This window comes from Oppia nitens, unplaced genomic scaffold, assembly GCF_028296485.1.
Source record: "Oppia nitens isolate AA-2021 unplaced genomic scaffold, nextdenovo-longstitch-racon4-pilon3 scaffold15_pilon_pilon_pilon, whole genome shotgun sequence".
NCBI classification, from domain to species: Eukaryota; Metazoa; Arthropoda; class Arachnida; order Sarcoptiformes; family Oppiidae; genus Oppia; species Oppia nitens.
The window spans coordinates 1,680,105-1,703,706 of NW_026533194.1; the positions used below are offsets into that span (position 1 = coordinate 1,680,105).

Here is a 23,602-nt window from a genome sequence, read left to right on the forward strand (position 1 = left end):
AAAGAAAATAATTATTTTATTTATTTAAATTTTCCTAATAATAAATTTTAATAAATATTTTTTAAGAACTTTTTATCAGAGTTATAGTTAACAAAAAAATATATTAATTAAATTTGAAAACTTGAAAGTTAATTTGATAATAATAATAATAATGAAAATATTTTGGTTTAATTTTTATTGTTGTTGTTATTAATATTGAATTTAGATTTTTTATATATATATTTTTTGAAAAACTACATTTATTTGCTTGTAATATTATTAATTAAATTAATTAATTTAGTTTCTAATTTTTTTACATTGAGATTTTAATTATAATAATTAATATGTTTATTTTAAAAAAAACTACTAATAGAAATATTAAACTATAAATTCTATAAAAATTATAATGTTAATTTTTTTTAACTAATTTTAATAAAAAAAATGTTGAATAAATTAATTGAATTGCCTAATTGTGTTGAAAGTGCTAGATAGTATTGATGAAAAGTAAATTTTTAATATTTTAATAAAAATTTAATATTTAATAAAAAAAACTAACTAACGATTTACGTAAACATGATATAATAAAGAAAATAAATAAAAATACTTATAATAGTTAACAAATAAAAGAAAAACTTGATTTTTTTGTCAATGTGTGTATAATGGTATACATTATATAGCATTTTATTTAGGTGTGTGTGTGTGTGTGTGTGTAATAATAGTTTGAAAATTTTTTTATTATTATTATTATTAAAAATAACTTTTACAAAAAAAAACAAATATATCGACTAAAAATTAAAATAAAATATAAAATTATTTAAAATTATTTAAAATTATTTAAAATTATTTAAAATTATTTAAAATTATTTAAAATTATTTAAAATTATTTAAAATTATTTAAAATTATTTAAAATTATTTAAAATTATTTAAAATTATTTAAAATTATTTAAAATTTTCTAATCTTGTATTCAATATCTAACGAATTCGGTAGCAATAAGTCGGGAAACATTTTGAACAGATTGGCGACGGGTTTTGCGGTGACCGACACACACGGCTTGAACTCTAGTGTCCGGACCAATGCAATCAATACGTGTTTCATTAATACTCTGGCAAACCGTTCGCCGACACAGTAGACAACTTGACCGGAACCGAACGGAATGAACGAATGTTTGACCAGTTTATCGGCCGACTCGGGCATAAACCGATCCGGATTGTAGACCTGGGGATCGGGAAAGTATTGTGGATTGTAGTACATGGATATAAACGATAGGTCAATATCAGTACCCTTGGGCACCGATAGGTCAACATCGGGTAAATGGATGTCCTCTGTTGCCCGTCTATTGGTAATAATTGCCGGATATTTGCGCAATATTTCCATCAGTACAGCATTCAGATACGTTAGATCCGACAAATCGGTACTACCCTTGTTGTTGTTGTCAGTCCTATCACTGGTCAACTCATCGTATAGTCTACGCTGAATGTCTGGATTGTTGGCCAACTCGTACACCGACATTGTCAACATCAGACACATTGGTTCAAAACCCGATAAAAATGTTACATAAAATAAACTGATAATCTCTTCATCTATTAGACGATTATTATTATTATTATTATTATGATTATTATCATCGGATTTATTGTGACGATAGTCGAGGAAGACCTGCAAAAAATCTTTGTGATTGTAGTCATCGTTATCGTTGTCATCATCGGCAGCATCGGTGGTATTGGCCATCAATTGTTTGTCAATTTGCTGACACTGTCGGCGTCGGTGTTCAACAAGTTTGCGGACACTGTCAATGAAATATTGTTGTCGACCGCCAAACAGTTTATCATACAAACGAAATACTGGATCGACTAGCCGTGGCCAGATCAAAGTGGCCAACATTAGCCGCCGATTTTGATCAAACTTTGGTACCGATTGCATAAACCTATTGAAATCGATACCGACATCATCGAAACAGCGGCCAAACGAACAGACAATCATTATCTTAATTACCAATTCGTCCATCAGATGTTTGACCTCTAGTTTAGCGATCGGCGGTTTCCGGTCCAGAAACTCTTTGGCCACAAATTGTCGGCAAACAGTTTCCGTTGTCTGTCTGATTTGTTTCAGATTTTCCGGCCGAAACAATTGGGCCAACACTTGCATACTATACTTGTTATGTATGCCTACATATAGCTGATAATCGGTCAACTGTTTAATGATATACCAGTCCCGTTGACGGGGAAATTTCAGGGCATCGGTACCCAATATCTGATGGACTGTATTCGGCTCCGATATGATTAGTTCGGGTCGTGAAAAACGGTAGGTGCTAACAAAATTATTAATAAAAACAAAATAAATAACTAATAAATTGGTTGTATATAAAAAAATAGATATATACAGTAGTATCATATATTATAGTTCAATATAATTGTAAAGTAGTTGTAATATTATTATTAGAAATATTATTATTCGAGGAAAATTCCACTTTAGGTTTTAGGGAAGTTCCCATGAGGGAAGTTCCCGACAATTTTCATGGAAAATATTTTTATTTTAATCCTTTCCTTTAGTAATACAAAAAATTACTAAATATTTTGTAGAAAAAAAATTAATTAAATGTTAAATTTAAAAATTAATATTTAAATATATATATAAATAATAAACTTGGTAATACTATTTTTAAATAGCTATCCAAAAAAATGCAGTTTTAAAGTGATAGTTGTTTTTCAAATATCATTAAAAAATGTTTGCTATTTAGGGTTAAATAGATAGTAGCATTAATATATATAAACTTCCTATGAATTCCCCAGGAACATATGAAACATAAGGAACTTTTTGCCTTAACCTAACCCTAACTATTATCTATAGTATAAAATTTTTATTAAAATATTAATATTAACAATTTATATATAAAATATCTATTATAATATATGAATTGTTTTTTTTCATATGATTTTTGCTGTTTTTAAAAACTATTTATTTTGTTTGTTTTTTTTGTGTAACTATACATTGTTGTGTAAATTGTTAAAAATTAATTTTTATATATTATGAATAATTGATATATATATATATATATATATATATATATATATATATATATATACAAAATTTAATTACCCAATAACATTGCCAAACTTGTTTGACCATGCTAATAGTTGTTTATAATGATAACCGAATATAGTGTTCAAATAGTTGCCATACAGTGGTAATGGTGTCGGACCATAGATTCCACGCAGTTTCCAATAATTAAAATAGTTATACTTTTGACTAAATAATCAAATATTTTCATATATTTAATATATATATATAAATATACATAAATAATTATAAATATCAAAAATAATTACATGATTATATAAATTATGCCAGCACAAATAATCAATGCTAATAATATATAGAAATTATAATATAATTTGTTAATAACAATGTTAAACATAGACATAGTTTTTTTGCTTTTTGGATAAAAAATTATTATATTAATAAAAACTTATGTATTATACTATATATTATTAATTTTATAATAAAATCAATATAAAATTTACATTTATATATATATTGAAGTATTATAGGATACTATTAAATAATTACATGTAATATAATAATATTAAACAATTTTTTTTAATAATTAACATTTTTTCATGACAAATTTCCGCAGTCATCTTAAATATAATAAATTTTATTAATAAATTTTATTAATAAATTTTATTAATAAATTTTATTAATAAATTTTATTAATAAATTTTATTAAACAATGTACTGTATAGATGTCATAGTTAAACATTACATATATTAATATTTTAATTAATAAAATAAATTTTTTAAAAATAATAATCAATATAAATAGTTTATTTATAATTATTTTTTTAAAATTGGTATAAATTTTGGATCAATATTTATATATTTACTTAAATGTATTTATTATGATAATTATCTATAATAAAGACATAAACTTTATGTTTAATTTACATATTTAATCAAATAATTAATGCAAAATACTTAGTTATTAATAATTAGTAAACTACGGCGTTATTAGTGTATATAAAACTAAACTAAAAATAATAATAATAAATATTTTGTCTTTTAATTATTTTGTTATTTAATTTTATTGTAATATGTGTGTGTATTTGTGTGTGTATGTGTGTGTATGTGTGTGTATGTGTGTGTATTTGTGTGTGTATTTGTGTGTGTATGTGTGTGTATGTGTGTGTGTGTATTTGTGTGTATTTGTGTGTGTATTTGTGTGTGTATTTGTGTGTGTATTTGTGTGTGTATTTGTGTGTGTATTTGTGTGTGTATGTGTATGTATGTGTGTGTATTTGTGTGTGTATTTGTGTGTGTGTATTTGTGTGTGTATTTGTGTGTGTATTTGTGTGTGTATTTGTGTGTGTATGTGTGTGTATGTGTGTGTATGTGTGTGTATGTGTGTGTATGTGTGTGTATGTGTGTGTGTGTGTGTGTGTGTGTGTATGTGTGTGTATGTGTGTGTATGTGTGTGTATGTGTGTGTATGTGTGTGTATGTGTGTGTATGTGTGTGTATGTGTGTGTATGTGTGTGTATGTGTGTGTATGTGTGTGTATGTGTGTGTATGTGTGTGTATGTGTGTGTATGTGTGTGTATGTGTGTGTATGTGTGTGTATGTGTGTGTATGTGTGTGTATGTGTGTGTATGTGTGTGTATGTGTGTGTATGTGTGTGTATGTGTGTGTATGTGTGTGTATGTGTGTGTATGTGTGTGTATGTGTGTGTATGTGTGTGTATGTGTGTGTATGTGTGTGTATGTGTGTGTATGTGTGTGTATGTGTGTGTATGTGTGTGTATGTGTGTGTATGTGTGTGTATGTTTGTGTATGTGTGTATATGTGTGTGTATTTGTGTGTATGTGTGTGTGTGTGTATTTGTGTGTGTATATGTGTATATGTCGCCTGAATAGTCGCAACCGATTTGATGATCAAATAAATTGACGAACAATTTTAGGTTATGTCGGTCACATCCGTACGGTTTGTATGCGCAACAACCGTCCAGTGAGTCCGGTATACGGCGGATATTTGTGTGGACAGCTTCAGCACTGGTAGACGCTCCGGCCGGCAGCGGCCGACAGGTTTTATCAGTACCTTCTGTTAATGATGCGGCGGTGCTGGTGGTGCTACTAATACTACATATATAAGCGATAGGACCGTCTCCGCAGTTACCATTTGTTACACATAAGCTACAACATATAACCGTTGGACAGCACCTATAGGCTACCGGACGGATAGGTACACGTTGGCAATGATTGCAGTGATTTGATTGATGTGTTTATAATGGCGGCAATTTGTCAAAGTTGACTACACTTGAAGTGTCCACGGAATCCATATTTAAACAATTTATAAAAAAAATATAATTAAAAAATTAAATTTATTATTAACTTATTACAGTTATCTAAATATTCATATAAAATTTAGATAACTAGTTTACAAATATTACTTAATTAATTAAAGTTGTTATATATTTTAGATATTAATAAAATTAAATTTAAAAAATTTACTGACTTTTTTGTCAAAATTTATTTTTAATATAATTATTGATTAAATTTAGCGATAATTTGATTTATACGACTAATCTCTTTAGTCAGGTCTTCAATAGCCGATTGATAGCTTTTAAGTGTTGTCGCGTGACTTTTGACCGATGCGGACAACAAACGCAAACAAATGATTGTGTCGGCACTGACTTTAAGGACACCATTGGCGGCGGCGGCGGAGCCGGCAGTGGCCTTATAGTGGACACCCTTTGGTTGTCGGCACGTTTCGCAGAGAATATCAGCCGATTTCGAGCACTGCTGTTGATGACCGTCGAGATCGGCCAGTTTGGAACCCAAGGTTGTCCAAACCGTACTGTGCGTATATACATTCAAACAGCAGTGTCTAATATACGTTTAATTTTTGGATCTACAGTGTCGGCAGTGGGCGGCAATTTAGGTACAGTTTCAACATAGCATAGACACGGTATGGGTTCACTGGTGGTCCCGGTTTGGGCACAAGTGTCACACCAGATACCCGACCGACAACATCTTAGACCTACCGGACGTATTGGTATCCGCGAGCAGTCCTTACATAGGATATCCCTTATATAAAATGGTGCCAAACGTCCAGTGTTTGTACAACGATTGGATTCAACTGAATGCATACTAAGCACTGGTACTATAAAAATTATTTCAACAACAAAAAAAATCAAATAATTAATAATATAATTTACACAAAAAAATTCATATATGTTTTAATTAGTACAACAAAACTTTTAAAATTATATATATATGATATATAATGCAAAAAATTGTTGTATATATTTTACATACAATGTGTGGCACACATACAAAAAAATAATTTAAACTTAATTTAAAATTTAATACTAACAACAACAACAATCGTTGCTTTTATAGCAGTTTTTTTAAACAAAATAATTATTAAATTATGGAAAAATTCTATTTTTTAAAAAAACATAACTAAATATTAATAAATTATATATAAACTATTGAACAAAAATTATAAGTTTAAAAAAATAAACCCAAATCTAATAGTTAAAAATATATAAATGTTTTGTTTGTATTGAATATTATACAGTTTAAATTAGTATATATGTATAAAGTATGTAGTAGTATTTTATACTAGTATATGTTTATGAAAAAATGAAAACTTAACAACAAAATTAATTATTATAATAATTAAAAAAAAAACATTAACACTATATTATTATTATTATTATAGTTAGTAGATTAAATAATATTTATTTTTTTTTGGATAAATTATTTATTTATTTTTGTAAAAAATTATCATCTAGCAACATTTTCGGTACAATTTCTCTATTGATAAATTCAAATCGTTCGCCAACTTTACTCAGTGTATCATTGCTTTTGATGAAACAAAATCGACATAAATTTGAATATATATGTAAATTATTTGGATCACAAAACCCAAGTAATGGTGCACATTGTATACCATGTGATGATAGCCATCTAATAAATGCCAATACCATTGTATACGGTTTAATAGATGATTGTTGTTGACCACCACTACCACTACCAGCACCGACAACATAGTCAGACAAATCTAGACGTCGGCATAAATCCAGACAATCGGCTACAATATAATAGCCGGCATCGGTAGTCAATGGTTTCAGTCCAAAATCCTGTAGTATATTAGCCAATTGATCGCGTTTGGCCTGCAATTGCCGACACGTTTTCGTCCAATACATTGAACGTTGACTGTCGTCAATGGCCGGTGATCCGGACATACAGACACCATCGGAACCGGTAGCTATTAGTTTCGTATATTCCAGTTCCAACATCCGAGCCGTTGCCTCCTGTATGGGTGTCGAACTGGTTATAACCATACACATATGGTTCAGGTAGATGTCGGCCATTAGCTTACTATTGCCGGTCAGTGCCCAACCCAATCGCCAACCGGTTACGTGAAACCATTTGCTTAAACTGCCAATTGTTACGCTCCGGTCAAACATTCCCGGTATTGACGCTATTTTTGTTTTGTTTTTTTTTAAAAAAGAGGATTAATTGTATTAATAAAAAATTATTAAATTAATTATTTTTGACACATACTGTATATATATATATATATATATATATATATATATATATAATATTAATTTATTTACCAAATTTAAAATGTTTTTTCGGCTCATAGACTAACCATTCGTATACTTCATCGCAAATAGCGATAACATTGTATTTGCGGCACAAGTTTGCTATCGATAACAATTCCGATTCAGTTATTACCTAATAATAATAATTACAAACAAAAATTAATAGATAATTAATAGATAATTAATAGATAATTAATAGATAATTAATAGATAATTAATAGATAATTAATAGATAATTAATAGATAATTAATAGATAATTAATAGATAATTAATAGATAATTAATAGATAATTAATAGATAATTAATAGATAATTAATAGATAATTAATAGATAATTAATAGATAATTAATAGATAATTAATAGATAATTAATAGATAATTAATAGATAATTAATAGATAATTAATAGATAATTAATAGATAATTAATAGATAATTAATAGATAATTAATAGATAATAATAATTATTATTATTACTATATAACTAAAAAAAAGCAAACTAGGGTTGGGTTTAAGTTTTTATTTTATTTTTGGTTCTAAACTACTTGTATAGTTTTCTAGTAGCAACTTGATAGTTTACTAGATGGCCATAGATTGTACGTACGGGTAGTTTATTTTATTTTTTTTCAAAAATATTTAATTTGCGATAATAAAAAATAAATTTTATAAAAAAAAATACCCGTCCCGTTGGATTATGCGGTGTATTGATAATAATAGCCTTGGTCATTGGACTAAATAACTGTTCTAGCTCCATCACATCCAATATCCATTTGTTATCGATGGGGTCATAGGTCATCGGATAGTGTTTGGCTACGCCGCCTATATTTTCGACAATACGTGCATAAAACGGATACGACGGATCAATAATGATCACGTGATCGCCACTATTGACCAGAGCTTTCAATGAACAATAGATGGCCGCCGACGACGCCATTGTTATCTGGATATTTTTGTCGACAATTTGTACATGCTCGCCTAATAAATATGTATAAATTTTTTGCAAGATACTTTTGAGTCGTGGTAATCCCTGTTTTTATATATTATGTTTTTTTAATGAAATAAAAATTGTTAAAATTATCAATAGTTTATTACTACTACTACAACTAATACTATTATTATTATTATTATTATTATTATTATTACTACTATTATTACTATTATTACTATTACTATTACTATTACTATTACTATTACTATTACTATTAACTATTAACTATTAACTATTAACTATTAACTATTAACTATTAACTATTAACTATTAACTATTAACTATTAACTATTAACTATTAACTATTAACTATTAACTATTAACTATTAACTATTAACTATTAACTATTAACTATTAACTATTACTATTACTATTACTATTACTATTTACTATTAACTATTAACTATTAACTATTAACTATTAACTATTAACTATTAACTATTAACTATTAACTATTACTATTACTATTAACTATTAACTATTACTATTACTATTACTATTACTATTACTAATTACTATTACTATTACTAATTACTATTACTATTACTATTACTATTACTATTACTATAACTATTACTATTACTACTACTACTACTACTAAATTAATTGTTTTCTATAAAAAAAAATTTTTTTACAGGGAATACATATATAAGGGGAAGTTTAGGGGTAAAAAACTTATTTTCTAACCCCTATTTACTTTACTTATAAAATACAGTACAGTAGCGTTCAGTAGTTAGTTATTATTAATTAATATAATACTATAATTAATTAATATAATATACTAATCTATATAAAAAAAAAATAAATACAATACATCATTGTTAGTGTACTGGTGTAGACTAGTGTTTCCATTTTGCATAATATCAGTCATAAATTCAATAATCTCTTTTGGATATATTTCATAATCAGCATGGCCAATTGACAAGTTTAGTTCATTATCTTGATAGAATATATCATCAAAATCACTAAAATAAAGTTAAAGATAATTTTTTTAAATAAAAAATAGATTATAAAGTTATTTTTAATAGTTTTTTATTATTATATTTTATTATTCAATATAATACTAATCAAAATAATATACAGTATTATATAATACTTACAAATCAGTTGATGATTGTATTGCCATTTGATTACTAAAATTATTATTATTATTATTATTAGTAAATATTTTGCAACAAAAAATATTTTTTCTTATTTTAAGAGTTTTATTAAAATGTTTTACAAACTAATATAATGTAAGCGTTTAACAGATATTAATTATATTGAATATAATGATTAGTTTTTTTAAATGCACGAAACAATTATATTTATTTAGTGATTTGCAGTTTTTTTAACTAAATATTTATGTATAATAAAAAAATAGACATAAAAATATATAAATAACTATTTTATAGTAACAAATAATACTATTACCTTAAAATTTTTTTACTAAAAATATTAATATATATATTATTATTTATTAATATTTATTATATATATATATTTATAAAAATAATAGTACAAAAACACAAAATTATTACATTTACTAAATACATACTAAATATACATATATTTAAAATAATTATAAAATATTTAATTTACTTATAATAAAAAGAAACTAGTATATTTAATAATATTTTTTATAATAATAATTTTAATTTTATCTAGCTAAGTCTAAAGTTCATCACGGTTTCCATGGATATCATCATCATCATCATCATCTAGCCAATTAGTCCATGCACCTCCATGTCTATCGGGATAACTGTCCCGATCGACTGGTATCAGTGCCAGCGGTCGTACGGCCGTTCGATTCAGGTCAAGCAGTCGGTGCCACATATAGTCAACCAGATCCAGGTTTTCGTGGGCAATGTTCCGATGTTCGCACGGATCGTGTCTGATATTAAACAAACAAAACTGTCTGTCCGGTTGACACCTGTATGGGTCGCTCGATAAGGAGCCGTCAGGTTTTGGCGGACATTTAATTGTTGCCGTCTTTTCGAGGACATCGTAATCGGTCGTTGTTGGCGGCCGTCGGTTCATAGCTGACAGCACCTGATAGGTACGACTAGCCAGTCGATCGGCTCGTTTCAGTTCATCCCTTGACGGCTGATCCATGTGAATGTGTTGACTGTCCTCTACGGGTATGGTTGGCCACCAGCTACTGGCAAATGATGCCCGATGTGGATAGTTAGGATCATTGGGTCCGTATAGCAATTTCCAATCAAACCATCTGATGGACGACTGGTTCCATATCGGGTCTATATTGTGCAACAGTTCCGTACGTATCGGTGCTAACGATCCATTGAGCGATAGGCTTTCCCATTGAGACATACCTGTTTTTGTATAATAATTATATTGTATAGTATTTGTTTGTTTGTTTGTTTGTTTTTAATATATATAGTACCATAACTAATGTTGTTTTTGGTAAATGGATCTAAATCGGCACCGATTGCGTCCAACAGTGTGGGCATAATATCGGTAACGTGTATGAGCTGGTCGGACACATAGCCCGTAGTGTTAAGCAATGGACTCCATATGAATGTCGGCACTCGTATACCTGTGCGCAACATAAATAAATGTATATATTGTATAAATGTATAAATTATATATATATATTATATATGACTAAATGTGCTGTATATATTATATATATTGATTTATTTATTTTTTTTTAAAAACTAACCTGCTTCAAATAGAGTAGATTTTGAACCACGCAATGGTTCAGCAGATCCAAAATTAGCTAGATACATATATAATAATTATATTGATTAATTAGATTACCTAGTTAATTTATAATATATAAAATTAACTAAAAATTAAATATTATTTACAAAATACGCTAGGTACATTGACAGCTTGCGGACCATTATCGCTGGTAAATAGGATAATACTATTCGATAGCATTGACCGATCGTATAGTTTCTCAACAATAGCACCGATCGATTCGTCCATACTGTAGGCCATAGCCGCATACGTACGACGATTCTGGGACTCTATATGTCGGAAACGGTTCATATATTTATCGGGCGGTGCTTGTAGTATATTATCCGCATAACTTGAATGTAGGGACTGGTAGGCAACATATAGAAATAGTGGTCTACTAGTGTTGTGCTGATCAATCAGATCAAGTGTTTTACTAGTATACACCTGAGTTGAATACTGGTTGTCCGGCTGATCGGTCAATAGTTTCATATTTTGTCTGTAGTCTAGTCCGCACGTATTAAATGTCTGATAGATAATACCCGAACACATACTATGATTATAATAGTTACCGAAACCACCCCACGTACCGAAGTGGGTGTCAAAACCACGATAGGTGGGCGTGTAGTCACGCTTATAGAAACCCAGGTGCCATTTACCTTGATATATATATATAATAAAATATTAGTTAAATATTATTATTATTATTATTGTTAATATATTATATGATTGAAATCTACAATAATTTTAAGTTAAGTTTTTTTTATAAATTAATAAATTAATTGAATTTTAAAAAACTTTTAGTTTACTTTTTATTATAATTTTTGATTTTTGATTACATATTATTTACTCCCACTAACCGATAGCATGTGTTGCGTAATCATATTGTTTAAGATATTCGGGTAACAGTTTCTGATCCAATGGATAGCCAGCCGGTTGTAGTTCATTGAACACCAGGTGCTGAGTGCCTGAGTGTATGGGATGTACGCCCGATAACAGTGCACCCCTACTGGGCGTACACAACGGTTGAGTGTAATAACTGTTTAGTGTTATGCCATCGGCCGATAGGGTATCGATGTTTGGTGTTAGCATATGATCGGAACGGTAGCCAACGTCAGCCCAACCCATATCGTCCACCAAAAAGATAATAATATTTGGCAATTGATTGGCATTTGTTATTGTATTGCATAGTGTTATAAATGCAATGATTATTATTATACAGATATTTGATAGAAACATATTTTTGTTTATTAAAAAATAAAGTTAGTTTTTATACATTAATAGTAAATTTTTCGTATAATATTATAAATTATTATTATTATTATTATTACTTTATATTTATAATATAAAATTGATTAAAATACTATCAAAAAATAACTATATTTTAATGACAGTTTTTTTCGTAAATTTAATAAACTAGTAAAAAAAATATTTTTATTTAATTTTTTTTATTAATTAATACATTTTATTTAATAAATTTAATAACTACTAGACTACTAAAAAAAATGTTTATATAAAAAACAATTTCCAACTAATATGTTTAAAAAAATTTGTGTCAATCATACAATGATAATTATAAAATTTTATTTATAAAAAATTTATTAAAAAATCTACTTATTCAATAATATCTTACATTTAGGGATTTATAAAAAAATATTTATATAATTTATTTAATTAATTAAACTATTGTATTTTTTTTAAAAATAATCAAGGTATTACAGGGTTAAATAGCCATAGATTTTATTTGTTTTAAAAATAAGTAAAACTTTAGTACTTTAATATTTGTGTCAAGACTAAAAATATTTTTATTTTATAATATTTAAATTTTAAAAAACTTGAATGTCATTTATTTAAAACATCTATATTAATGATAATAAAATATTAGATATCTTAGATATTAGATTGTATTTTATTAATACTAGTTTTAAAACAGTATTAAATCATTTATATGTTTTTTAAAAAATATTAAAACAATACTTATTTTTTTTTAAAAAATATTTTACCTTATAACTTGTAATAATTAATTGACGATAAAATAAAATGGCAGACAAGTATAATTTACTTTTTAATAATAATAATAATAAAATATTTATTTATTATGTAAAATTAATTAATTAATTTTTTAAAAAAATTATATTTGTTACAATTTAGTATGACTGATCTAGCTGATATATTCTATAAGGATAATCAATTGAATTTTGCACTAGGTCAACCAGATTATCCAATCTATCCCAAACAGATTATGCAATTTATGACCGAAATTATTGATAGTCAAAATAGTCGTCTACATCAATATACAATGGATCAGGTGATGGATAATATTTTTATTTTATTTTTTAATAGTAACAGTCTATTAAAACTTATAAAATTACTATAAAATATTTTTTTTTAAAAATAGATTTACTAAATTAACAATTAATAGATTATAAACATTTTTATTAGCTAGTTAACATACACACACATACACTCACATACACTCACATACACACACACATATATACACACACATACACTCACATACACTTACACACACACATATATACACACACATATATATACACACACATATATATATATACACACACTCACACACACACACATATATATATATATATATATATATATATATATATATATATATATATATATACACACACACTCACACACTTACACACTTACATACAAACACTCACACACTCACACACTTACATACACACACATACACACATATACACACATACACACACATACATACACACACATTTATTAAAAATAAAACTTTAAGCTACTAAAACTAACTTAATGTATATAAATAAAATTAATATTATATTTTATTCAAACTAATAAACCCTCCCTCGCCCCTCCCCCAGGGTCTACCTCGTCTAAAAAGTATATTGGTTAAATTATACTCACATTTAATGCCAACTGTTAATATTGGGGATGAAAATCTATTTGTTACGACTGGTTCATCGGCTGCCCTATACTGTAGTATTAAGGCTCAGGTACGCGAACCGGGCGATCGGGTCCTAATACTGGATCCATCGTATCCGTATTATTCGCGTATTGTACGCAGCGTTGGCGGTTTGTCCGTAAGCGTACCGATGCTGGTCGATCCGAGCACCGGCAGGTGGCTATTGGACACCGATAAAGTGGAACGGGTTATGAAATCGGAGAAGCCGTGTGCCATTATAATTAATACACCGCATAATCCAACAGGACGGGTATTTATGGTCAAATTGTTATTTAGCTTGTTAATGTTTAATTTTATTTTTTAATTTTTTTAAAAAAAAAATCATAGGTTTTTAGTGAATCGGAATTGTTATGTATTGCAAATCTATGCAAAACTTATAATGTGTTTGCAATTTGCGATGAAGTTTACGAGTGGTATGTTTACCAACCAAACAAACATTTTCGTTTTGGTAATAATATTTAAAAATAACTTATTAAACAAAATTTTTTTAAAAATTAAAATTTTATTTTTTGTTTATTTATTTTATTGTATTATTTAGCATCAATACCGGGAATGTTTGACCGGTGCGTAACAATTGGCAGCTTAAGTAAATGGTTTCATGTAACCGGTTGGCGATTGGGTTGGGCACTAACGGGCGACACTAGTCTAGTCAATGCTATACACGAAACGCACGCGTGTTTTTGTATATCAAGTTCAACGCCCATACAGGAGGCGACTGCGCGTATGATTGAATGGGAATATGAGAAACTAATTGTCGACCATAGTGTTGAAAAAATTGACCATGCTAATCAATTATCATTATCCTATTGGACAGAAACATGTCACCTGTTAAGTGAAAAACATGAAAAAATTGCTAAGATTTTAACGGATTTCGGTTTAAAACCGTTACCCGTCGATTCCGGTTATTATATACTGGCCGATTGTACTGAATTATCCGCAAAATTAAATTTACAAAGTGGTACAGCATTTGTCACGTGGTTATCCCGTCAGGGTATTCAATGTGCACCGTTGGCTATGTTTTGCGCCAACAACGATGATAGCCAGCGCTACGAACATATGGTTCGCTTTTGTTTTATAAAAAGTGACGAAACTTTGCGCAAACTATCGGAACGTTTAGATTTTATTAAGCGTACGATTGTTTCGCAAGTTTCTAATATACAGTAGAAGTTCAAACACACTATACAAATAAAAAGTTATTTTTTTTGTTTAAATATATTTAATTTATAGTAATCGATAAATAATAAAATTTATTGAATTAATAGAATTAAAATTATTATTTTCTTTAGTTTCATTAATTAATTTTTTTAATAATATATATTATATTATATGTATATATATTAAAAACAATTTAAAATATTATTTTCTAATTAAAGTTATTAACAATAGTATTTTACAATTAAAATAAACAAATTAATGTCTAGTACTAAAAAAATGTTTTTTTTAAATCATGCTTATGTTATGTTTAATTTTTTTTTTAAATATTATATTAGAAATAAAATATATTTATTTTTTATTTTATTAAAACTACTAAATTAAATTACAAGCCTGATGTTTCAAGTTAAACAAAATAAATTTATACAATATGTACTAGTACATTTTTTATATAATATATTATACAATAAATAGTAATAATTATATAAACGTATAAATTATTAAATAATAGTTTCAAAATACAAACAAAATTGTTTGTTAATAATTTTTGTTTTAATTAATTTACTAATAAATTTTTATATATTCAATACAAATGTAATTATATTTATATAATTGATATATTATTGTATCTAATAATTATAAAAATTAGTATATCTAAAAAAATTATTATTTTTTTTTGTTTCAAAACTTATCAAAAATACATATTCAATACATTGTATTTTTTTAAATAATAATTGTTTTATGCTAATTAATAATAATGATTAACAAATATATATATATATATATATATATTGTATTATTAATTAGTATTTTTTCAAACAAACAAAACAAAACATAAAAATAAATTATATTATTGTTTACTGAAAAAAACTAATTTCTTAGGAAAATTTTTTTTCTATATAAATGTTTTTATTATAATTTTAAATATATACGGTATATATAGTGCCATATCATGTTTGGTAATAAATGCAAATTTATTTTACCTGTATTCAATTTTGGTTAGAGTTATAAAAATATTATTATAATTTATACAATATATATATATATATATATATATATATATATATATATATATTGGTATATAAAAAACTATCAATAGATTTTTTAAATAAATTTATTGATAGTTATAAAAAAAAGTCAAAATTAATTGTTTTAGTTTCGTTTGTTTGTTTTAATAATCTTATATTGAATATATAATAAAAACTATTTTAAAAAATTATTATTATTATTATTATTATAAAATTAATTAAGATTTAATAATTTATTTTTTTTGTTATATATTGATTTAACTTAATAATATCAAAATAATATACAGTTTATATATTTTAAATATATTATTTTTTAATAACTAATAGCTAACTACTTAAATAATAATTATTTAAAATAATGTCTATAACAACATTTTTAATTAACAATATCTATAATAATTTTTATATTTTGTTAACACTATTTATTGGTGCTGGTATAATTTATTTAACTATTATGTAAGTTATTAGTTAACTATTTATATAATATTTTAAAATTTTATTAAATAATATTAATTAATTTTTTGTTATCTATCTATCTATCTATTAGCCAACGGTTTAAATATTTTAATTATTGGAAACTGCGTGGAATCTATGGTCCGACACCATTGCCAGTCTATGGCAACTATTTGCACACTATATTTGGCTATCATTATAAACAATTGTTAGCATGGTCAAACAAATATGGCAATGTTATTGGGTATGAGTGTATATATAAATATATATATATATATTATATAAAATTATATATATTTATTATATAAATTTATATATATAAAAATATAGTTTTAAAAAGTTTTAGTAATTCTAACCTATTTATTCAACAACAAAAAAAACAACAAAATATTTTTTTAATATAAATTTAAAACAAATATTTCTTTAAAACTTAATATAAATTTTGATCAATATTTTAGACTATAAATTGAATTGAGATTATGATTTTATAATTTTTTTTGAAAAAATATTTATTTAATTTATTAATCAGTAATTTGATTAAATAAATAAATAAATTAATTAATTGATAAACAGTAAACTAATAAATTGACTATACTGTACTGTACTATAATTTTATTTTAATTTTATTTTAATTTTATTTTAATTTTATTTTATTTTTTGATAGCACCTACCGTTTTTTGCGACCCGAACTAATCATATCGGAACCAAATACTGTATACAAAATATTGAACACTTATAGCCATAAATTTCCACAACTAAGGGACTGGTATATCATCAAACATTTGACTGATTATCATCAATATGTTGGCGTACATAATAAATATAGTCGGACTGTATTGGCCGGACTGTTTCGTCGGCCGGAAAATATGAAACATCTGAAACAAATTACTGGAACTGTTTGCCGACAACAATTTGTGGCCAATTTTGTTGTCGACGACTCGTCCGTCGGTAACAAAATAGATGCCAAACAATTGATAGAAACAATGGTCACTAGGATTATGATTGAATGTTCGTTTGGCCAGAGTTTTACCGCCGCTGACGCTGCCGTCGACTTTGACCGGTTCAGGCAATCCGTACCAAAGTTTGACCAAAACAGACGACTGCTGTTGTGGACACTGTTGTGGCCACAGCTAATTGATCCGGTATTTCGTTTGTACGACAAACTGTTTGGCGGCCGACAGCGATATTTCATTGACAGTGTACGCAAACTTGTCGAACAGCGACGCCGTCGGCAATTGATGGCCACCACCACCACCACCACAGCCGACGCCGATAATGATAATAACAAAGATTTTTTGCAGATCTTCATCGACTATCGTCACAACAAATCAATTACCAATAGTTCGTCAAATAGTCTGACTGTCGATGAAATTATTAGTTTATTTTATGTTAGTTTTATGTCGGCCTACGAACCACTGACGCTGATGCTGGCGATGTCGGTCTACGAGTTGGCCAGAAATCCACGGATTCAGCAGAAACTATACGACGAATTGGTGGCCAACTCTAAGAGGAGCAGTAGTATCGGCGGCGGCGACAGCGGAAACAATGGTAGCACCGATCTGTCAGACCTACCCTATCTGAATGCCGTACTAATGGAAACTATGCGCAAATATCCGGCAATAGTTACCAATAGACGGGCAACCCAGGACATCCATTTACCCGATATTGGCGTAACCGTACCCAAAGGTACTGATGTTGAACTATCGTTTATATCCATGTACTACAATCCCCAGTACTTTCCCGATCCCCTGGTCTACAATCCGGATCGGTTTATGCCCGAATCGGCCGACAAACTGACCAGACATTCGTTCATGCCGTTCGGTTCCGGTCAAGTACTCTACTGTGTCGGCGAACGGTTTGCCAAACTATTGATGAAACACGTATTGTCCGCACTGGTCGTTTGGCTAGAGTTTAGGCCGTCCGCGACCACCGCTGCCGTCGCCGCCGGTACCGAAAAAATGTCCAATCAGTTCAAACAATTTCCCGATTTATTGCTACCAAAATCAGTAGATATTGAATACAAGTTTAGATTATAATTAATTAATTTTTTTATTATTATTCTAGTTATTATTTTTTTTTTGGTAATTGTTTTTTTTAAAAAGTATCTAAAAATCTTATTTTATGTTTTTATTAATTTTAGTTTATTTTTAAATATTAGATATATATATATATTGCTTTTGTTGATTTTTACAATAAAAATTTTAGCCCACATTTAATCTTTTAATATAATACTTTTTTATCAATTTATTTATCATTATAAATAACAATTATAGTAATAAATTTTTTGTTTAAATATTTTTTTTTAATTTATACAATATACAAATAATTATTATAATTAACTTAATTAATTTAATTTAATTAATATATTTTTTTATTAATTATTTTTTAAAATCAAAATTAACAGTTAGTTTTTTTAGTTAAATAATATTATTTAATAATTATAAATTATTAATAATTAAAAAAAATCATATTATTATTATTAATGATTTTTTATTTTATTTAATTAGATATTTAATTAAATAAAATTTATTTATTTTATTTTTTAAAATACAGTATTATTTCATTAGATTTTATTAAACTGTATATACTGTATATAGCATGCATGTTATAAAACTATAGATTTAATAGAGTATAAATATATATTATATATACAGTATATATGATTTAATTTGATATTATTATATTAATAATAAGCTCCGCCTATTTTGTTGTTGTTGGTATTATCTATACAAACATGGAGCACATGTATTATTATTTCACATATAGTATATTAAATCACTGTATTTTTGTATTGTTATACTTGTATATTAATTGTTGTTATGGGAAACGCTAAACAAACACACACACACACATACATTAAAATATAGTCAAACATCTAGTACATAGGCCACTCATATATCTCTCTATAATATACAAACACACAATAGGAATAACTTAATGTTTGTGTATATCATAAACCCCCCCCCCTTAGCTATTGGCTTTCACTGTATAACAATTGCTAACCAACTAGTAGTGTACTATACATTCATAGTATAGAATTAAAGTACAGTATTATTAATAATACTGTAATAATACTAATACTAATAATATGTATTCACTTGTATTGATTGAATTGAATGAATCGTATTGTTGTTGTTATTGTTGTTATAATAATAATAATAATAATAATATTTAATAGAGTTTTGTGTTTACATTCAACTAATCTATTGTACAAACAATCAGTCAATCATCGGGTGATTCATCACTACTGCTAGTAGTGGCCACTAATTACCGCCCGATAGAGAGAGATAGACTGTCTGCCCGACACACACAATGCCCGGACACGATATCAGCCGATTTGTCGATATCACACCGTTTTTGGCCAAACATTTCAAATGCTGTATCTGTTTGAACATATTCAACAAAGCCGTGACCAACCATTGCGGACACACCTATTGTCGGTCGTGTATACGCCAGTGGATCTATACGCCGAGCGACGACTGCCCGGAATGTCGACATCCGTTGGCCACACGTAAACGATCGCATCAGTTGGCCGACGACGATCGTCTGGCCGTTGTTATCAACGGCTATGTACTCGAAAACAATCTGAAAGTCAACGCAATGGTAGCCGAAATGGTCGTCAAATGCGAGTATTCGGGTAACGGTTGCGATCAAGCGATGCCAATGGATCTGATTGGCGGACACGAGCGACACTGTGGCTACAGGTTTTGTCCGACTTGCGGCCACATTATCGGCGACAGTGATAGTAGTAGTAGTAGTGTTTCGGCCGCCGGATCGTATGGACAACAACAGCAGCATAACTGTGTCGATGTATTGATCGACGAAAATCACAACTACAGAGACCGGATCAAAGAACTGGAGGACAAGTATTGCGAAATGGACGGCCAGTGTCAGGAATATAAACGTCGGATGTGTCTGTTTCAGGAACTGCTAAAACTGGCCAAAGCTCAGCAAAAACGGTTGAAAGATCGTAACGCACGGCTGGAAACCGAAATCCAGATGAAAATCGAAACAGAGTTCCAGTTGCGTCAGTCGTTGGACAATACAATCAATGGACTATCGGCAGCCGTTTCCACAGATATTGGCACCGATGATGATGATGAGGAAGAGCTGGACGATGACGGCGACGACACTGTCGAGGAAGTGGATGATGAGGACAACGACGACGTTGAACAGGAGTTAAACAATACGGTTGTTGTTAATATTATTGGCGAACAAATTCAGGCCAATGCCGATGCAGCCATAGATCTAAGCGATGGCAACACTACCGAAGTAGAGGTCGAACAGTTCAGCAATGATGATGACGACAACAATGAGGACGATGTGGATGAAGAAGCGACTGTCCATTTGATGGCCACTACTAGTAGTACGACTCCTTCTACTGTACCCACAACTCCCATACGAACCATTCGTCGATCATCTGTTTCATCTGTTAGCTCTATGGAACCGGATTACGTAACGTTCGGTACCTATCGTGGCAGTTGTCGACTCATTGAGTTTACCGGCGATGGACTAACCTTACGATCCAATCGTATCGAAAGCCTGGAAATCGTACACAAAGACCTGATTAGTATCAAATGGTACGAAATGAAAGCTATACTCTACTGTTTGGATCCCATACTACCCGTCATATTTGTGATGCCATTGTACGAGGCGTACAGCGAGATCAAGGACTGGATAGATATGGGCCAACAGTATAATAATGGCGAGTCATTCCTACTGTGCGCCAGAGGTTTGTATTAATATTAATATTATTATTATTTTAAGTACCGGTAGTTACTGTTAAAATTTATATTATAAATGTTTTTTTTGTTGTTTCCGATTTTTTTTAGGTATTGATCACCGAAACTGTTACGTTAAGATAGTATTGAAGACAAGTATCGGTATCGACATAGTCAACACATTGAAAAGGTTTAAAGATTTGAACAATAGTCTAGAGTGTAGGCCGATATCGTTGGACGGTGCAAGAAAACTACTGTTCCGCTATCATACCCGTACCAAACATTGATTGGAGCGCCAACCATTTGGTTGTTAGTATTATTACTGTATCGGTAATAATAATAATAATACTGTAACTGTAGTATAAAAAAAAATTATATACATTTATCACATGTTATATCCACTCAACAACAACAAAAATAACTATACATTTAACCATAAATTATATAAGATATATATATATATTTGAATATTTAATTATATAATACTTTATTATATCAACAAAAAAATTATGATTTATATATATTAATGTTTAAATATTTAAATGTTTGTTTTATTTTTAAATTTCAATATTTTCTTTATTTTTTTCATTTGTAATTATATTAAAAAAATAATAAGTAAACTTACTTTACTTTGTACTGTTGAGACAAATATGTTTTTTTTATTAATATTATATATTAATAAAAAATAATTATGCTAATGTATATTTACCGGTAATTGTAAAAACAATTAACCAGTAAACAGGAAAATTCAATTTATAATTAATAAAACAAATTTAGTTTTTTTTATTTAGAAAATAATTAATAAAATACTTAAAAAATTTTAAATTATATGATATATATTTATATATATATTATAATTTATAATAATTATTTGATTATTATAGCTATTTATTTTTTATAAGTGATTATATTTTACAGATTAAAATTTTTTTTGGAGAGAAAATTACTGTTAAATTTCAACATTGTTAACACAACTTTGTTTTAATTATTTTTAATTATAGAAAAAACTACAATTAATAACTGATTTTTATTATTTTAAAAAAACATACAAAACAAACAAAATTATTAATTAATTAATTTAAACGATACGACAGTTTGTTTTTATTTGTCAATAATAGCCGATAAATTGAGAAAATTTATTATTAAATAATAATTAAATGAAAAATAATAATACAGTTATCAGTCAATCAATAAATCAATTAATCTCTCCATTTGCCTACAGTTCCTCTTTGTGTATATTATGTGTAAATAAAAATTAATTTTAATATTAAATTAACATTAACATTAAAAAACTAACAATTATTGTTTTTAATTAATTTTTACATTTACAATTAATATATTATAAACTGTATATATTTAATATTATTTGTTTCAAATTTATTTTATATGTATTTATGTATTAATATTTGTAAATATCTGCACAAACATAGCAATTAATTTTGTTAATTAAATTTTTTATTTACGTGATTAATAAAACATTGATTTTTTTCTAAATATAATACCATTGTTTAGCATAATATTTTATTAAGTATAATTGTAAATCATATTATAATTATAATAATGACTAAATTATATGAATTAAATGTATTATTATTACTACTAATAATAATAATAATTATTGTTTTATTATTTGACATAACTTTATGTAAAACCAGAACACAATTAGCGGAAGCAGCGAAACACAATCAAAATAAGAGGTAAAAAAATCAAAATATATATATCATATAAATAATATTAGACTTTTAAAAATATTAATTTTATATTATATAAATTTTTTTTGAAAAAAAAATATTTTAATTATATATATATATATTTTAATAACATTTAACAGATCGTAATAATAATAATATTAATATCTATAATAATAATAAAAATTAAAAAAATGGCGTCGATTATTAATTAAATATTTTATAATTCCAAAAAATAATAATTTTAATAAAATTTGCTAAAAATTAGTCTTAATTTTTTAATAAATTAATTGTTTTATTGAAATTTCTAGAATAATTATAAAATAATAATAA

At 27.2% G+C, this 23,602-nt stretch overlaps 6 protein-coding genes across 6 annotated transcripts; 3 read left to right on the forward strand and 3 right to left on the reverse strand.

Moving 5' to 3' along the window:
- Window positions 1-923: 923 nt before the first annotated feature.
- On the reverse strand, window positions 924-3,322 carry LOC128963326 (cytochrome P450 6B4-like). The gene is made up of 3 exons (XM_054309833.1): window positions 3,308-3,322; window positions 3,078-3,227; window positions 924-2,289 (listed from the first exon to the last, which is right to left on the reverse strand). Exon 3 carries the CDS (start codon window positions 2,124-2,126, stop codon window positions 924-926), a length of 1,203 nt encoding a protein of 400 aa, XP_054165808.1. The 5' UTR covers window positions 2,127-2,289; window positions 3,078-3,227; window positions 3,308-3,322.
- A 2,523-nt stretch (window positions 3,323-5,845) lies between these two features.
- On the reverse strand, window positions 5,846-9,703 carry LOC128963337 (kynurenine aminotransferase-like). Its single transcript, XM_054309844.1, has 6 exons — window positions 9,678-9,703; window positions 9,392-9,542; window positions 8,269-8,616; window positions 7,604-7,724; window positions 6,931-7,464; window positions 5,846-6,135 (listed from the first exon to the last, which is right to left on the reverse strand). The coding sequence occupies exons 1-6, from the start codon at window positions 9,701-9,703 to the stop codon at window positions 5,846-5,848; spliced, it is 1,470 nt and encodes a 489-aa protein (XP_054165819.1).
- A 525-nt stretch (window positions 9,704-10,228) lies between these two features.
- On the reverse strand, window positions 10,229-12,453 carry LOC128963348 (arylsulfatase I-like; the record flags this gene model as incomplete). Its single annotated transcript, XM_054309855.1, has 5 exons — window positions 10,229-10,889; window positions 10,961-11,113; window positions 11,240-11,296; window positions 11,388-11,915; window positions 12,117-12,453. Coding segments are annotated over 5 exons (1,734 nt in total), but the record flags the coding sequence as incomplete, so codon positions are not given.
- Window positions 12,454-13,296: 843 nt separating this feature from the next.
- On the forward strand, window positions 13,297-15,391 carry LOC128963359 (kynurenine aminotransferase-like). The gene is made up of 5 exons (XM_054309866.1): window positions 13,297-13,307; window positions 13,408-13,564; window positions 14,127-14,477; window positions 14,555-14,675; window positions 14,766-15,391. The coding sequence occupies exons 1-5, from the start codon at window positions 13,297-13,299 to the stop codon at window positions 15,389-15,391; spliced, it is 1,266 nt and encodes a 421-aa protein (XP_054165841.1).
- A 2,335-nt stretch (window positions 15,392-17,726) lies between these two features.
- Window positions 17,727-18,896, forward strand: LOC128963371 (probable cytochrome P450 6d5). Its single transcript, XM_054309877.1, has one exon. The coding sequence runs from the start codon at window positions 17,727-17,729 to the stop codon at window positions 18,894-18,896; it is 1,170 nt and encodes a 389-aa protein (XP_054165852.1).
- A 1,066-nt stretch (window positions 18,897-19,962) lies between these two features.
- LOC128963842 (uncharacterized) lies at window positions 19,963-22,010 on the forward strand. Its single transcript, XM_054310369.1, has 2 exons — window positions 19,963-21,592; window positions 21,693-22,010. The coding sequence occupies exons 1-2, from the start codon at window positions 20,173-20,175 to the stop codon at window positions 21,866-21,868; spliced, it is 1,596 nt and encodes a 531-aa protein (XP_054166344.1). The 5' UTR covers window positions 19,963-20,172; the 3' UTR covers window positions 21,869-22,010.
- The last annotated feature ends 1,592 nt before the right edge of the window (window positions 22,011-23,602 follow it).

Coding starts and splice junctions, on each gene's coding strand:
- LOC128963326 (XM_054309833.1), bottom strand. CDS start 2,126: ATGCAAGTGTTGGCCCAATTGTTTCGGCCGGAAAATCTGAAACAAATC.
- LOC128963371 (XM_054309877.1), top strand. CDS start 17,727: ATGAAACATCTGAAACAAATTACTGGAACTGTTTGCCGACAACAATTT.
- LOC128963842 (XM_054310369.1), top strand. CDS start 20,173: ATGCCCGGACACGATATCAGCCGATTTGTCGATATCACACCGTTTTTG. Junction 21,593..21,692: donor ATTCCTACTGTGCGCCAGAG/GTTTGTATTAAT, acceptor GATTTTTTTTAG/GTATTGATCACCGAAACTGT.
- LOC128963359 (XM_054309866.1), top strand. Junction 13,565..14,126: donor ATCAATATACAATGGATCAG/GTGATGGATAAT, acceptor CCCCTCCCCCAG/GGTCTACCTCGTCTAAAAAG. Junction 14,478..14,554: donor CGCATAATCCAACAGGACGG/GTATTTATGGTC, acceptor AAAAAATCATAG/GTTTTTAGTGAATCGGAATT.
- LOC128963337 (XM_054309844.1), bottom strand. CDS start 9,703: ATGGCAATACAATCATCAACTGATTT. Junction 9,543..9,677: donor ATACAATCATCAACTGATTT/GTAAGTATTATA, acceptor ACTTTATTTTAG/TGATTTTGATGATATATTCT. Junction 7,725..8,268: donor CGCATAATCCAACGGGACGG/GTATTTTTTTTT, acceptor TATTATTATTAG/GTAATAACTGAATCGGAATT.